A 14,918-nucleotide genomic window follows, 5' to 3' on the forward strand; every position below is an offset into this window, starting at 1 on the left:
AATTCACTTCAGCTTGGAGATCAAGTCATTATCTGGCTTGAAGGCCTCTTCAAAAGGGATGCCTCAGTTTGGATTGTTTTTGATCTAGAAATCCAACCACAATTAAAATTCCATACCCTTTGGTTAGTCTTAGAATCATCTTTCCATTTGAAAGTTGAAACCATTATCTTGGCTGTCATTTCTTTATTGTTTTTAAAACCTGTGAGGTTTTTTCACTTGTCTTTGTGCTCTGTCCAAGATTATTTCACTGTATATGTTACTGAATGAATATCTTGAGGAAAGAAAAGAGTGACCTTAAGATGAATTTTGTACAACATTTAATCTTGCAAACAATTTTTTCACAAAAAAAACTAAAGTCAAAGGTTTTGGAATGGATCATTACCTGCCAATAGCCATTCTTATCACTATACAATAGACTTTTAATTTTAGGAATTTCTCTTTCTCTCGTTAGTTATCATACTGTCTAACCCTTGGGGAAAAATTAGTTTCTATTCTCTTTTGTTCATGTACCTGCCATCTCTTCAAAAACAAAAATTTTTTTTTTTTTTTCTAAATACAAAAACCTAAAAAACCATCTGGCTTTCAAGGCTCAGCACAAGGTGACTGGAAGTATATGGAGTTATTTTCTCTTTCCAGCCTTCTTTGTAAAAACCCCCAAATTCTAACTGGTTGGATAAATGTGGTTCATTTTTTGTTTTGTAATGCAACTATTTTGATGGTTGGCTTCACAGCTGAGGCGAGCCACCATTTCAAACCCAATAACAGGAGACTTGGAGACGGTACATTACAGAATTAGCAAAAGGTAAGAGCTATGTACACTGCATATTTTGCCCTGTAATGACTGTTTTGTACATCCACAGGAATTACTGTTCACCTAACGGAATTAGGTCATTTTCAGTCTCCAGCTCAAGTCACCGCCCTCTTTATATATGCATGGATAAACTGCTTTGTGTTTCACAGGTCTTTCCCTTTAACTAGAAGTTCTGTTTTTAATCTTTAACTGGCCTATTAGTTTTGGGGAATTAATATGCTTCTTTGAATCTTTCTTTAGACCAGTTATCAAGTATCCAGCAAATGGCCTGATACTTATTTTCTTTTTCCTTTCGCTTGCCAAAGGTGGGTGGAAAAAAGAAAGGAAGCAGCCTGGCTTAGTCCGGGAATAATGTTTGTTTATGCAGTTTTATCCACTTCGTAAATCTGCAGTGAGTTCACATCGCCCCTCATCATGATTGTGTTGGCATTTGTTCATAAGTCTGGTAAAATACCATCGTCATTATGGAGTAATCTGCATTCTTCCTGTTGAAATTTTGTTATTTAAAAAAAGAAAAACAAAACCTGCTGAGTCAAAACTTGGCAGTGGAAAGGATAGAGTTGTGCTTCTAGCGAAGTCTTCCAAATGCTGTGACTTAGGAACTTGGTTCCATTTTCCTTCACCAGAGAGACTTAAAAACAATTTATCTCAGTGAGATTTTTCAAAATATGAATTTAAGGAGACTACTAATTATTCTTTTATCAAACTATTTAAAGAACACTAAACTTCTAGATTCTGAGAAAGCTCCTGTGAAACCCAGTGCTATAAATCATTTACATGATTTTAAAAAAAAAAGTGAAAGGACAATAAATTCACAACAAAAATCTGTCAACCTGTTTTCCCTTGATTTGGAAGTGGCTTTTTTTTTGCCAACTTTCTAAATGTTTTTGCTGATTTGAAACCATTACCTCCAACCCAGGCCAATCTGAACCCTTCCAATCACCTGTGGCTTGGCAAAACAAAACAAAATGAACAAAAAAACCAAAATTGCCTGCTACTGGAGTAAGTCCTTGTCCTTTCTCTTTTTTTGTAGCTGAGCCGAGCTACAGTACATGACCCTGAGACTGGAAAATTGACCACAGCACAATACAGAGTATCTAAGAGGTAAGGGACTAATGGAGAGAATCTTAGTCATATTTGGGCCATGTCCTTTCTTGAGAATTTAATTTTTACAAAACCCATGATATGATTTCTAAGACCCAGGCTGTTAGTGCTAGGTATTTGATGGCATCTATGCATGATTTTTTTTATGATGGGCTGATAAGCAGACATTGTTATGAGGCAGTTAATATGATTTTCCAAAGTAATTTACTAGATTACAAAATGCCTGCTGAGGATCCCCAAACCCTAATTGATAAGTGAAGCTGTGTTCTCGTATTAAAGTAAGAGTTAGAAGTTCCCAAAAACCCTTGCTAGAACAAGGCCTAACTAGGCCTCTGTAGTTAAGCAGGACAGACATAATATACAATGTTTCTGAGCGAAGACATAATTCTAATTTTAAGGTAAATTCATTTTCCATTCTATTATAGAACCTCATTCACGTCTGAAAAAAATAAACCCCTTATCTTTTTTTTTAAACTTAAGTTGTTAAATATTTTATTGGGGATTATTGTATGGTTTATGAGTATCTAAATTATCCAGATTTGGATGTTTTTAGGAAGCATATAAAACAAATTTCATGAGCGCAGTATTCTGGAGTAGTTTTTTTATAAATTTTCTGCATGTACAGTTGACCTTTTTGAAGAAATATCCAGCCCACAGCCATTGGACTTTTGCCAATAAGTCATAATAAATTACCATTGGAAAGGTGACTTGTAAGCATTTTTTCTTAAAAACTAAATATTTCTAAATGCTCTAAGCTTGTTTTTTAGAATATGCTAGATTTATGCCTCTAAGAAACAACTTTATTGGACTTTTGAGAAAAGTACAATCCTACTCTATGTTATGTATTATATTGGGCAGCAGAAGGCATTTAGGCAGTGGCATTAGAAATATTAAAAGATTCTGAGTAACACCAGACTAAATTCATCCAATCCTGGCAAACTATGTAGGGTGTGTGTGTGTGTATGTATGTGTGTGTTTAAAACAACCAATAAAAATGGAATTCAGTAGCGCAGTGAGTTTAATCTTAATTTTTAAGGAAAAATTGTAGCAATAATATTAAAAATAAGATATATATTGAAAGAGAGGTATTAATTGCTGAAGAAGACATTTGCTGCAAAGAGTATTCAGTATATTTCATATTTTAATTAAAAAATTGTTACTATTTAAGAATTTAATAGCTATGTCAGAGCATTTTCTGCTAATCACTGTAAATCTTAATTTTGAAGACACAAGTGAAAAAATGAACATTTTGTGTTTCCTTTGTAAAATATACCTCTGACAAAGGCATCTTATAAATAGAAGAAAGAATTTGTGTGTTCTGATGTTAGTAATAATTTAACCCTTTTTGCCCAGGGAACATCTGTATTTTGAAAGGATTAGAGGGAATTTCAGATGTCTGTATTTGAGAAATTTCTAAGTGATTGCATTATTTTCTGTGGAAGTAAAAAATTGCTTATTCCTGCAAATAGAATTTTCTCTGGGCAAAATGTGTGTGGAAATCATTTACTGTTTAAAAACCCTAAGACAGAAACATCTTTACTGAATGTCTGTGAACTTTTGGGAAGTCATCTCTGTCTTTTCTAACATTAAGATGAAACAAAAAAAAACCTTGAACATTTATTACAGTTTGTTAATGAAGAAGCTGTAAATTTTGACTAGATCACAGAGATAGAATTGTAATTTTTGAAAGGTAAACAGTTCTGATCTCTGAAAAGGTAGTTTAGTTATATGAGCTTATAAAGTCCAGTTAAAGTAATAAATAATGATGTATGCAAATGAATAATAATCTGTTTAGAATGGTAGAAAAAGCTTCTTTGATTCTGGTGGGGTATTTTTGAAGTGTATTTCATTTTTTTCTCTGAAGTACTAATTTCCTACAATACGATATTTTATTCTGCCTAAGATTTGATTTATCCAGTTAATAAGAAGGTAAAAGAATAATAACTTTCTTGTAATATATAACAATATACAAATAGTTTTGAATGATTTCAGATTTTTTAAAAAATGGCATAACTTTTAACAACACTGCCCTCTTATGGGTTGAACAGTGATTCTCAGACTTAGATAACTGGAATGGACAGATCTATGGTATTATTGCATAATTGTCCCACCAGCAAGAAAAGGGACCGGATAAATTCTCAGTCTGTATGATTAGCCTTTATTAGCCAGCAAGCACTAAGAAAAGAATTATTGGAATTTTGCCCTCTGTAACTGACATTTTAGACCCTGGATTATCTTTTGCCTTAAAAACAAACAAAAAAAAACTATTTTTGTATTTAAATGGTACATATAGACAAATTCATATGATGATTTTATATTAGCTAATTGTAAAATGTTGATTATCACTTGTGCATTGGGTTAGAAGAAAGAAGGTAGTGATAGTGTTCAAATTATATTACTGACATTTACCTTTGGAGGTTTTTTTAACAATGTCTATAATGTCCAAAATGGCATTCTGTGTCTGTTATTTGAGCATGCCAGTATTCCTAATGTATTAATATAATCTGCAGTGTAAGAATGTTGTTTTTTACTCAAAGCATTGTAGTGATTTTTTTTAAGAGTCATATGTCAAAAGAATAATACCAGCAATCCCAGCCTTAAGTCCCATGGGTACATACCCAAAAGAATTGGAAGCTGGAACACAGAAACATGTATACTGATGTTCATTGTAGCACTATTCACAATCGCCAAAAGGTGGAAACAACATAAACGTCCATTCATCAGTAGATGAATGGATAAACAAAATGTAGTATATACTTATAGTATATATTTAGTATATACTTATAGTGGAATGTTAGTCATAAAGAGAAATAAAGTACTGCTGCATGCTGTAACATGCATGGACCTTGAATACAGTATGCTGAGTGAAATAAGTCAGACACAAAAGAAGAGATATTGTATGATTCCACTTACATGAAATAGCTCAATGCGTAGAGACCAAAGGTTATGAGTAGTTACCAGGGGTGAGAGGTAGGAGGAAAGCGGGGACTCATTGCGTAGGGGGCACCAAGTTCCTGTTAACGGTGGTGGAATAACCTGGTTGCACCACATGATGAAGGTAATCAATGTCACTTACATGTAAGAATTGCTGAATTGGCTAATGTTTTGTTATATATATTTTTACCACAATAAAAACAAATTAATAAAGGGATGATGGGAATGGCAAAAAAGAATAATAAAGCTTTAGAAATAAAACAGCAGAAACCTATTAGAAAGAGGAAAAATGCTGAAGCATTAATTTTTCTAGTTGAATGCACAGCCTAGCTCTCAGGTTTCTGTCATTAAGAGACCAAAAGGAGCATATTTTGGGCTCTCTAGTTATTGATGGAAAAATGGGACACGTATAAACTTAGCTGGAGAAAGAAGTCTTTTTTCTTTTAGAACTAAATTGTGTTTTATAGAAAAAACATTGTATAACAGTTGAAATTTTCAGTTGTAGTTGTACAAAAGATGAAGTGTTCTTCACATCGTTTTGCCTGTTAAAGTAAGTGCTGTGACTTTAAAACCTAATGCAGTTAAAGCACTGAAGACTAAAATAGAGAAATCTTGATTTCTGATGATTTACTTTAAAGCAGGAATAAGACTTCCAAATCTTAAAAGATTGGGCAGTTAGCATATATTACTTTGTCCCCAGCAGTGCTACAGCAAAGGAAATTCAGGACTGAATTCTTGAACTATCTGATACGTTTACAATAATGTTATTGAAGACATATTAGCAGTAACGGTTGAATAAAATGTTTTAAACAAATGGAGTTCTGCTAAGGAGAATCTTATTACATTTTGGAGAAGTTTCCACATAAAAGTCAAAGTAAGATAACTTCCCAGCATCAGCAGAATTCGTTTTACTCTGTGGTGCCTGTAACAGAACCACAACTTTTTTTTTCTTGAAATCTGCAGTCATCATTGAATTTAAGTGCTAAGCCCCAAACCTTCCATTGAGATATTTTATGAAGTAACAAGAAGTAAAAATTAAAACAAGATAATTTTGCCTCTAAGATTAGCAAAGATCAAAAAGATTGATACTGGCAAGGATTTTATCAAATGGGTACTCTCATAAACAATTGGTAGGAATATAAATCACAGCATCTTTTTTAGAGCGTGGTTTGACATCATTTATCAAAATGTAAAGGTCATTTATTGAGTCCACATCTAGAATTTATCCTGTAAAGATATAGTGTGCAAAACATAAGTACAGAAATTATTGTTACTTTTTTTATTGTTTCTAATATGGAGAAATTAGAAATTATAATTGTTTCTAATGTGGAGAAATTAGAATAACCTTCTGAACAAGTACTGAGTTGATAGACCTTCATAGTCATTCCTGGAATTTATTTATTTATTTTTTTAAAGAAAAGTAGTAGTTCAAAAAGTGAAGAGGTATAATTAGATGTATTGAATTGGAAAGATGCCACCAATATTATTAGGAGGGAAAGTGTAAATGAAGGTAGGAGAATAACGGTTGGGTGGATTCCTTTTTTTTTAAAATTGTACTTTAGGTGAAGGTTTACAGAACAAACTAATTTCTCATTAAACAGCTAGTACACATATTGTTTTATGACCTTGGTTAACAACCCCACGACATATCAGCACTCTCCCTTCTGACCTTGGGTTCCCCATTACCAGCTTTCCTGTCCCCTCCTGCCTTCTAGTCCGTGCACCTGGACTGTTGTGCCCCTTTAGTCTCGTTTTGTTTTATGGTCTTGATGGTGATGGGTGGTATGGTCTAATCTTTGGCTGAAGGGTGAACCTCGGGAGTGACTACATTACTGAGCTGAAAGTGTGTGTGGGGAGTATACTCTTGGGGTTTCTCCAGTTTCTGTCAGGCCAGTAAGCCTCGTGTTTTTTTGTGAGTTAGAATTTTGTTGTACATTTTTCTCCAGCTGTGTCCGGGACCCTCTATTGTGATCCTTGTCAGAGCAGTCGGTGGTAGCAGGGCACCATCTAGTTATACTAGATCTCAGTCTGGTGGAGGCCATGGTAGATGTGGTCCATTAGTCCTTTGGACTAATTTTCCCTAGTATCTTTAGTTTTCTTTATTCTCCCTTGCCCCCGAAGGGGTGAGACCAGTGGAATATCTTAGATGGCCTCTCACAGGCTTTGAAGATTCCAGACGCTACTCACCAATGTAGAACATTTTCTTTATAAACTATGTTATGCCAGTTGATCTACATGTTCCCCCAGACCATGGTCCCCACAACCCTCAGCCCAGCAATTCAGTCCCTCAGGGAGTTTGGGTGTGTCTATGGAGCATCCATGACCTTGTACAAGTTGTGCTGGCTTCCCTAGGATTGTGTACTAGCTTACCCTTCACCAGAGTTACCACTTATTTATTGTCTGTTTAGTGTTTTTCCATCCCACCCTTCCTCTCCCTCGTAACCATCAAAGATTGTTTCTTTTTGTGTGTAAACCTTTTCATGAGTTTTTATAGTAGTGGTCTCATATAATATTTGTCCTTTCTTGATTGACTTCTCTCACTCAACATAATGCCCTCCAGATTCATTCATGTTGTGGGATGCTTCACAGATTCATCATTGTTCTTTATCATTGCGTAGTATTCCATTGTGTGTATGTTTGTTTATCCATTCATTGTGTGTATGTTTGTTTATCCATTCATCTGTTGACAGGCATCTGGTTTGTTTCCATCTTTTTGCTATTGTGAGCAGTGCTGCAGTGAACATGGGTGTGCACCTGTCTGTTCGTGTGATGGCTCTTATTTCTGTAGGATATATTCCTAGGAGTGGGATTGCTGGATCATATGGTATTTCTATTTCTGCCTTTCTAAGGAAGTGCCATATAATTTTCCAAAATGGTTATATCATTTTGCATTCCCACCAGCAGTGCATAAGAGTTCCAGCCTCCCCACAGCCTCTCCAACATTTGTTGTTTCCTCTTTTTTTTGATGAGTGCCAGTAATACCGGGGTGAGATGGCAACTAATTGTGGTCTTGATTTGCATTTCTCTAATGGATAGCGATCATGAGCATTTCCTCATGTGTGTATTGGCTGCTTGAATGTCTTCTTTGGTTCATTTCCTTTGCCCATTTTTTAATTGGATTATTTGTCTTTTATATTGTAGAGGTGTTCAATTTTCTTGTAGATTTTAGAGATTGGACCTTTGTCTGATTTGTAATAGTTAAAAAAATTTTTCGCAGTTGCTAGGTTCTCTTTTTACTCTTTTGGTGAAGTCTTGATGAGCATAAGTGTTTAATTTTTAGAAGATCCCAGTTATCTAGCTTATCTTCTGGAGTTGTCTGTTGTTGGTTACGGTTTGTATCCTGTTAATGTTGTGTATTAGGCCCTTTAGTGTTGATCCTATTTTTTCTTCTATGAACTTTATAGTTTGTGGCTTTATATTTTAGGTCTTTGAGCCATTTTGAAATACTTTTATATATGGTTTGAGGTATGGGTCCTGTTTCATGTTTTTGCAGATGGACATCCAGTTTTACCAGCACCATTTGTTAAAAAGACTGTCTTTTCCCCATTTGATGGAGTTTGGGCCCTTGTTGAAGATCAGGTGACAGTAGGTGAATGGATTTACATCTGGGTTCTCAATTCTGTTCCATTGGTCAATGTATTTGTCCTTTTACCAGTACCAGGCTGTTTTGACTACCATAGCTGTATAGTAGGTTCTGAGGTCAGGTAGTGTGAGTCCTCCTACTTTATTCTTCTCCTTCAATAGTGCTTTTCTTATCCAGGGCTTCCTCCCTTTCCATGTAAAGTTAATGATAAGTTTTTCCATTTCTTTAAAGAATGTTGTTGGTTTTTGAATTGGGATTGCATTGTATTTGTAAATTGCTTTGGGTAGAATTGTCATTTTCCCAATGTTGAGCCTACCTATCCATGAGCATGGTATGTTTTTCCATTTATGTATCTCTTTCGGTTTTTTGCAGTAGTGTTTTGTAGTTTTCTTTGTATAGGTCTTTCACATCCCTGGTGAGATTTATTCGTAAGTAATTAATTTTTTTAAGGGCTATTATAAATGGTATTATGTTCATGATTTCCTTTTCATCGTGCTCTCTATTGGTGTATAGGAATCCAACTAATTTTTGTATGTTTATCTTGTATCCTGTTACCCTATTGAATCTTTCTTTTCGTTCCAGTAGTTTTCTTGTGGAGTCATTTGGGTTTTCTATGTATAGTATCGTATCATCTGCAGATAGGGACAGTTTAATGTCTTCATTATGAATATGGATGCCCTTTATTTCTTTTTCTTGTCTTATTGCTCTAGCTAGGACTTCCAGCAGTGTTAAATAGGAGTGGTGATAAAGGGCATCCTTGTCTTGTTCCTGTTCTCAAGGGGGATGTTTTCCCCCCTCTCCATTGAGAATGATGTTGGCCATGGGTTTTGCATAGATGCCCTTTATTATGTTGAGAAATTTCCCTTCTGTACCTATTTTATTGAGTTTTTATCAGGAATGAGTGTTGGACTTTGTTGAATGCCTTTTCTGTGTTGATTGAGATGATCATGTGATTCTTCTCTTTCCTTTTATTTACGTGGTGAGTTACATTGATTGATTTTCTGATGTTGAACCATCCTTGCATACCTGGTGTGAATCCTGTGTGGTTGCGGTGTATTATTTTTTGATATGATGCTGAGCTCTATTGGCTAGAATTTTGTTGAGAATTTTTGTATCTATATTCATAAGAGATATTGGTCTGTAATTTTCTTCTTCTTTGATGTCTTTTCCTGATTTTAGTATTAGGGTTATGCTGGATTCATGGAATTAATTCAGAAGTGTTGTCTCTGAATGTTTGGTAGATTTCTCCAGTGAAGCCATTTGGGCCAGGGCTTTTTTTGTGGAGAGTTTTTTTTTTTTTTGCCTTTTCAGTCTCTTCTCTTGCTATGAGCCTGTTTAGATTTTCAACATCATTTTGTGTTAGTTTGGGTAGGTAGTGTGTTTTTAGAAATTTGCTCATTTCCTCTAGGTTTCAAATTTGTTGGAGTGTAGTTTTTCATAGTACTCTGTTATGATCCTTTTTATTTCAGTTGGGTCTGTTGTAATGTCCCCCATTTCATTTCTTATTTGGGTTGTTTGTGTCCTCTCCTGTTTTTCTTTTGTCAGTTTGGCCAGTGGTTTGTCGATTTTGTTGATCCTTTCAAAAAACCAACTTACGGTTTTGTGGATTCTTTCTATTTTTCTGTTCTCTAGTTCATTTAGTTCTGCTCTGACCTTAATTATTTCCTTTCTTCTGGTGGTTGTGGGCTTCTTTTGATGTTCTCTTTCTAATTGTTTGGGTTGTGTAGCTAACGTTTTGATTTTGTCCCTTTTTTGGTGTGTGAATCTATTGCTGTAAATTGACCTCTGAGCACTGCTTTTGCTGCATCCCACAGGTTTTACTGTGTTGTGTTTTCATTCTTGTTTGATTCTAAGAATTTTTTCATTCCATCTCTGATTTTTTCTATTACCCAGTGGTTTTTAAGCAGGGTGTTATTCTGTTTCCATGTAATTGATTTTTTTTCCCTTGCTCTTCCTGTTGTTAATTTCTGCTTTGATGGTGTTGTGGTCAGAGAAGATACTTTGTATTATCTCAGTGTTTTGGATTTTGTTGAGGGTTGCTCTGTGGCCTAAGATGTGGTCTACTGTGGAGTACATTCCCATGTGCGTTGGAAAAGAATGTGTACTTTGTGGCTGTTGGGTGGAGTGTACTGTATATGTCTATGAGGTCAAGTTGGCTGATTATGGCCCTTAGTTCTTTTGTATTTTTGTTGAGCTTCTTTCCAGGTGTTCTGCCCTTTACCGAGAGTGGTATGTTGAAGTCTCCTGGTATTATGGTGGAACTGTCATTTTCTCTTTTCAGTGCTGTTAGAGTTTGTTTTATGTATTTCGGAGCCCTGTCATTGGGTGCGTAGATGTTTATTATGGTTATGTCTTCGTTATGGATCGTCCCTTTAATCATTATATTGTGCACTTCTTTTTCTTTTATGGTGGATTTTGTTTTAAAGTCTGTTGTATCTGAGATTAGTCTTGCTACTCCTGCTCTTTTTTGGTAGCTATTTGCTTGATATATTTTTTTCCATCCTTTGATTTTTAACAAATTTATGTCTTTGTTTCTAAAGTGTGTCTCTTATAGACAGCATATTGATGGATCTTATTTTTTTAATCCATTCTGTCACTCTCTGTCTCTTTATAGGTGCATTTAGGCCATTGACATTCAGTGTAATTATCGATAGGTGTGAGTTTTGCTGTCATTTTCTGGTTGTTTTTTTGTGGTGCTGACGTTTTCTTTGTTCCTCTTACCCTAGTGTGCTGAATTCCTTTTGTTTGTGGATTCTTTTTTCATTTCTTTCGTTTTTGTAGATTTTCTTTTTACTGAGACTTTTTCTTTATTTTGATAAGTAAGTTTGTTAACTTCCTTTGTGGTTACCTTGAAATTTATGGTTATCTCCCTAGGTTTGAACCAGTCTATTATTACTTGGTATCGTCTTGCCTTCCTCTCCATTAGAAGGTTCTATATCTGCACTGTTTATTACCTCTTTTATTGTTCTGACGTTGTTGTTATTTACAGATTAACCTTTCCGGTTCGCTGTTGTAATTCTTTTGGTTTCGTCTAGTCCTTGATAGCTCATTTCCTAGGTTGGTATCTGGCTGGCATAATCTCGCGTCATAGATTCAGGGTGTGGTCTGATGTTTGTTCTCAGACAGAAGGATTCCCTTTAATAATTCTTGTAAATTTGGTTTGGTTTTTACATATTCCCTTAATTTCTGTTTGTCTGGAAATGTCCTAGTTTCACCATCATATTTGAACGAGAGTTTTATAGTCTATATTATTCTTGGTTGGTAATTTTTTTCTTTCAAGGTTTTATGTATGTCATCCGATTGCCTTCTTGCCTGCATGGTTTCTGCTGCATAATCAGAGCTTAGTCTTACTGTTTCTCTGCTGTATGTGACTTTTTGTTTTTCTCAGGCTGCTCTCAGGATTCTTTCTGTGTCTTGAGTTTTAGCAAGTGTGATTGTGATATGCCTTGGTGATTTTCTTTTGGGGTCTATCCTATATGGGGTTCGTTAAGCTTCTTGGATGGTCATCTTTTCATCTTTCATGATATTAGGGACGTTTTCTGTCAGCAATTCTTCAGTGATTCTGTCTATGTTTTCTGTTTTCTCCCCCTCTTCTGGAACTTCGGTCACTCACAGATTTTTGCTTTTGATTGTATACCACATCCTTGTCAGGGTTTTTTCATTTTTCTTTTTTCTGAGTTTTCCTCAGACAGTTGTATCCAAGTGTTTGTCTTCAGTTTCACTGATCTGTCTTCCATCATTTCAGACCTGCTCCTCGGCCCTTCCATGAAACTGTCCATTTCTGAAATCTTGCTGTTTATCTTTTGTATTTCTAATTCTTATTTTTATATGATTTCTAGTTGTGAATTTATTTTGGCATTTTGTTCCTATATTATTTTCCTGAATTCTTCCATTTTTTTGGTCTGTATTTTCCATGAATTTGTTTGCGTTTTCCATGAATTTGTCTATTTTTTCCTCATTTTTGTCTGCTTTTTGCCTCAACTCTTGGGTAGCTCTGAATATTAGAGATTTAAATTCCCTAATCAGGTAGTTTTAGTGCCTTTTTTCTACTGGAAAGTCATCTGATGGTTTATTTTGGATGCCTACTGGAACCATCCTGTCCTTTTTTTTTTTTTTTAATAAGTTTTGATATTGCCTGCTGTCTTTAGGACATTCAGTAGTTATTTTCTTCATTTATTGATTGTAGATTTGTTTTGTCCTGCTTTTTTTGTTTTATTCGGTTATGTCTGAGTAGATGGGCTGTGCGTTCTTTGTTTTTTGTTCGTCTGTAGGCACAATTCTTTTCACCTCCTTGTCTAGTGGGCCACACCAGTTGCTCAGCTGTGGTGCAGCCGGACAGGTCTAGCTGAAAGGGAGGGGCTGGGGTGGGTTTTTTGTGGCATGTACTAGGGCCGACAGGGTGGCCTGTGAATCAGTGCAGGGCAAGTTCTGGCAGACTGTGCCTGTGCTGCTCAGTAGTGTAATGTTCAGCTGACAGTGCAGGTAGGCGGGAAGGAGGGGGGAGTTGTGATGTATGGAACTAAGATGGGTATGTGAAAGAAGAGAGAAAGGAGAGAGAAACAGGAGCGAAAAAGAACAACCAATCAAAAAAAAGTGCCAGAGGAGCTTGCCATTGGAGTGGGGAGATGAGAAACTGAGAAATGAAGAAAAATAAAAACAGATTAAAAAAGGAAAAGGAAATAAAAAGAAAAATAAATGACAAGTCCCCAGGGATCTCACTGGTGCGGCAGTGAGACTGGGGAAGTGGTTCCCAGGCTGTGCAGTACAACCTAGCTAGGAGGGGTAGAGATGTCACACAGTACCAGGTATTCAGGAGACTGGAAAAGGAGGTAAGTATAGAGACAAGAAATTGAGAAATGAAGAAAGGTAAAAAGGAGACAAAAAGAAAAAATAAATGCCTCCAGGAATCCCACTGGCATGGCTTTGCAGACGGGGGAAGTAGCTTCCAAGCCACACAGTACAGCCCAGCTAGAAGGGGATCCCAAGCCATGAAAAGAAAAATAAAACAAAGAGACAAACAAAACAAGACAGAACAAAGCAAAACAACAACAACAACAAAAGCCCCAGGGATCCCACCAGTGTGGAAGCATGGGCCAGGGAAGCAGTTCCCCAGTCACACGGCGCTTCACAGCTTTTCAAGAAGCAAAGATGGCACACGGAGCCAAGTGTTCGAGAGAAAGGAGGGGGAGGTGGTGAGAGGCACGGAAGAAACCAAAAGAAGTAGGAAAAAGCAGCAATATCAGCAACAAACAAATGGCACTCCTAGAGTGGGCCAGTGTGGGTGGGGTGAATCAAAGAGCATGGGACTGAAGCCAGTGCCTCCCAGCCAAGAGACTGCTGCCAGCGGGAAACAGAGGAGGTCGAGCAGCGAGCGGGCTGTGACGGACGGGGAGGAAGGGCCAGAGGTGAGAGAGCGTGTATTACTGGTTACCAGGTATTCTGTCTCCTGCTGGGAGCTCCATGAAGGTGTTTTCCTATATTCTTTGTCCGCCAATCCCTGACAGGAGTCCAAGATGGCAAAGCCATGCTTCAGAAGCTCATAGGGAACCTCTGCATGTATCTCTTCTCACTCTCTGTTCTCTGTCAGTTTCTTATTCCATTCAGTGCTTGGCTGAGTTCTTTATCTCTTCATCTGACGCTTATGGTTCCAGGATTGACGTTTGTCTCTGTTTTACTTAGTTTTTTTGGTCTTTGCTATGGAGGGATGGCCTGGTGCTTCCATCTATAGCGCCATGTTGGCCAGAAGTCTACTTTTTTTTTTTTTAATTGTGCTTCAGATGAAGGTTTACAGAGCAAATTAGTTTCTCATTAAACAGTTAATATACATATTGTTTTGTGACATTGGTTGCCATTCCCACGACATGTCAATACTTTTCTCTTTTTGTCCTTTGGTTCCCTGTTACTGGCTTTCCTGTCCTCTCCTACCCTCTCATCCTTGCCCCTGAGCTGGTGTGACCATTGAGTCTCGTTTTGTTTTATGGGCCTGTCTGATCTTTGGCTGAAGGGTGAATCTCAAGAGTAACTTCATTACTGAGTTAAAAGGGTGTCTGGGGGCCATACTCTCAGGGTTTCTTGAGTCTCTATCAGACCAGTAAGTCTGGTGTGTGTGTGTGTGAGTTATAATTTTGTTCTACATTTTTCTCCAGCTCTGTCTAGGACCCTCGGTTGTGATCCCTGTCAGAGCAGTCGGTGGTGGTAGCTAGGCACCATCTCACTGTGCTGGACTCAGTCTGGTGAAGGCTCTGGTGGTTGTGGCCCGTTAGTCCTTTGGACTAATCTTTCCCTTCGGCCTTTGGTTTTCTTCATTCTCCTTTGCTCCAGATGGTGTAGGACCAGTGGAGTATCTTACATGGTCTCTCACAAGCTTTTAAGACTCCAGATGTTATTCTTTAAAGTAGGATGTAGGACATTTTTTTTTAATGAACTGTGTTATGCCAGTTGAGCTGGATGTTCCCCAAGACCATGGTCTCCAGCTCTCCACCCAGT

At 36.8% G+C, this 14,918-nt stretch overlaps 1 protein-coding gene across 3 annotated transcripts in view; it reads left to right on the plus strand.

Annotated features, from left to right (window-relative positions):
* Nucleotides 1–14,918, plus strand: part of P4HA1 (prolyl 4-hydroxylase subunit alpha 1) — a 100,397-nt gene that overhangs the window by 55,060 nt on the left and 30,419 nt on the right. For 2 of the 3 annotated variants that reach the window (XM_049854895.1, XM_049854897.1), the window contains exon 9: nt 1,845–1,915. In XM_049854895.1, coding sequence (XP_049710852.1) covers nt 1,845–1,915 — 71 coding nt within the window. Of the gene's footprint in view, nt 1–731; nt 803–1,844; nt 1,916–14,918 lie in introns of all 3 variants that reach the window. The other variant, XM_049854896.1, reaches the window with a different exon arrangement.

This window comes from Elephas maximus, chromosome 16, assembly GCF_024166365.1.
Source record: "Elephas maximus indicus isolate mEleMax1 chromosome 16, mEleMax1 primary haplotype, whole genome shotgun sequence".
Lineage (NCBI taxonomy): Eukaryota > Metazoa > Chordata > Mammalia > Proboscidea > Elephantidae > Elephas > Elephas maximus.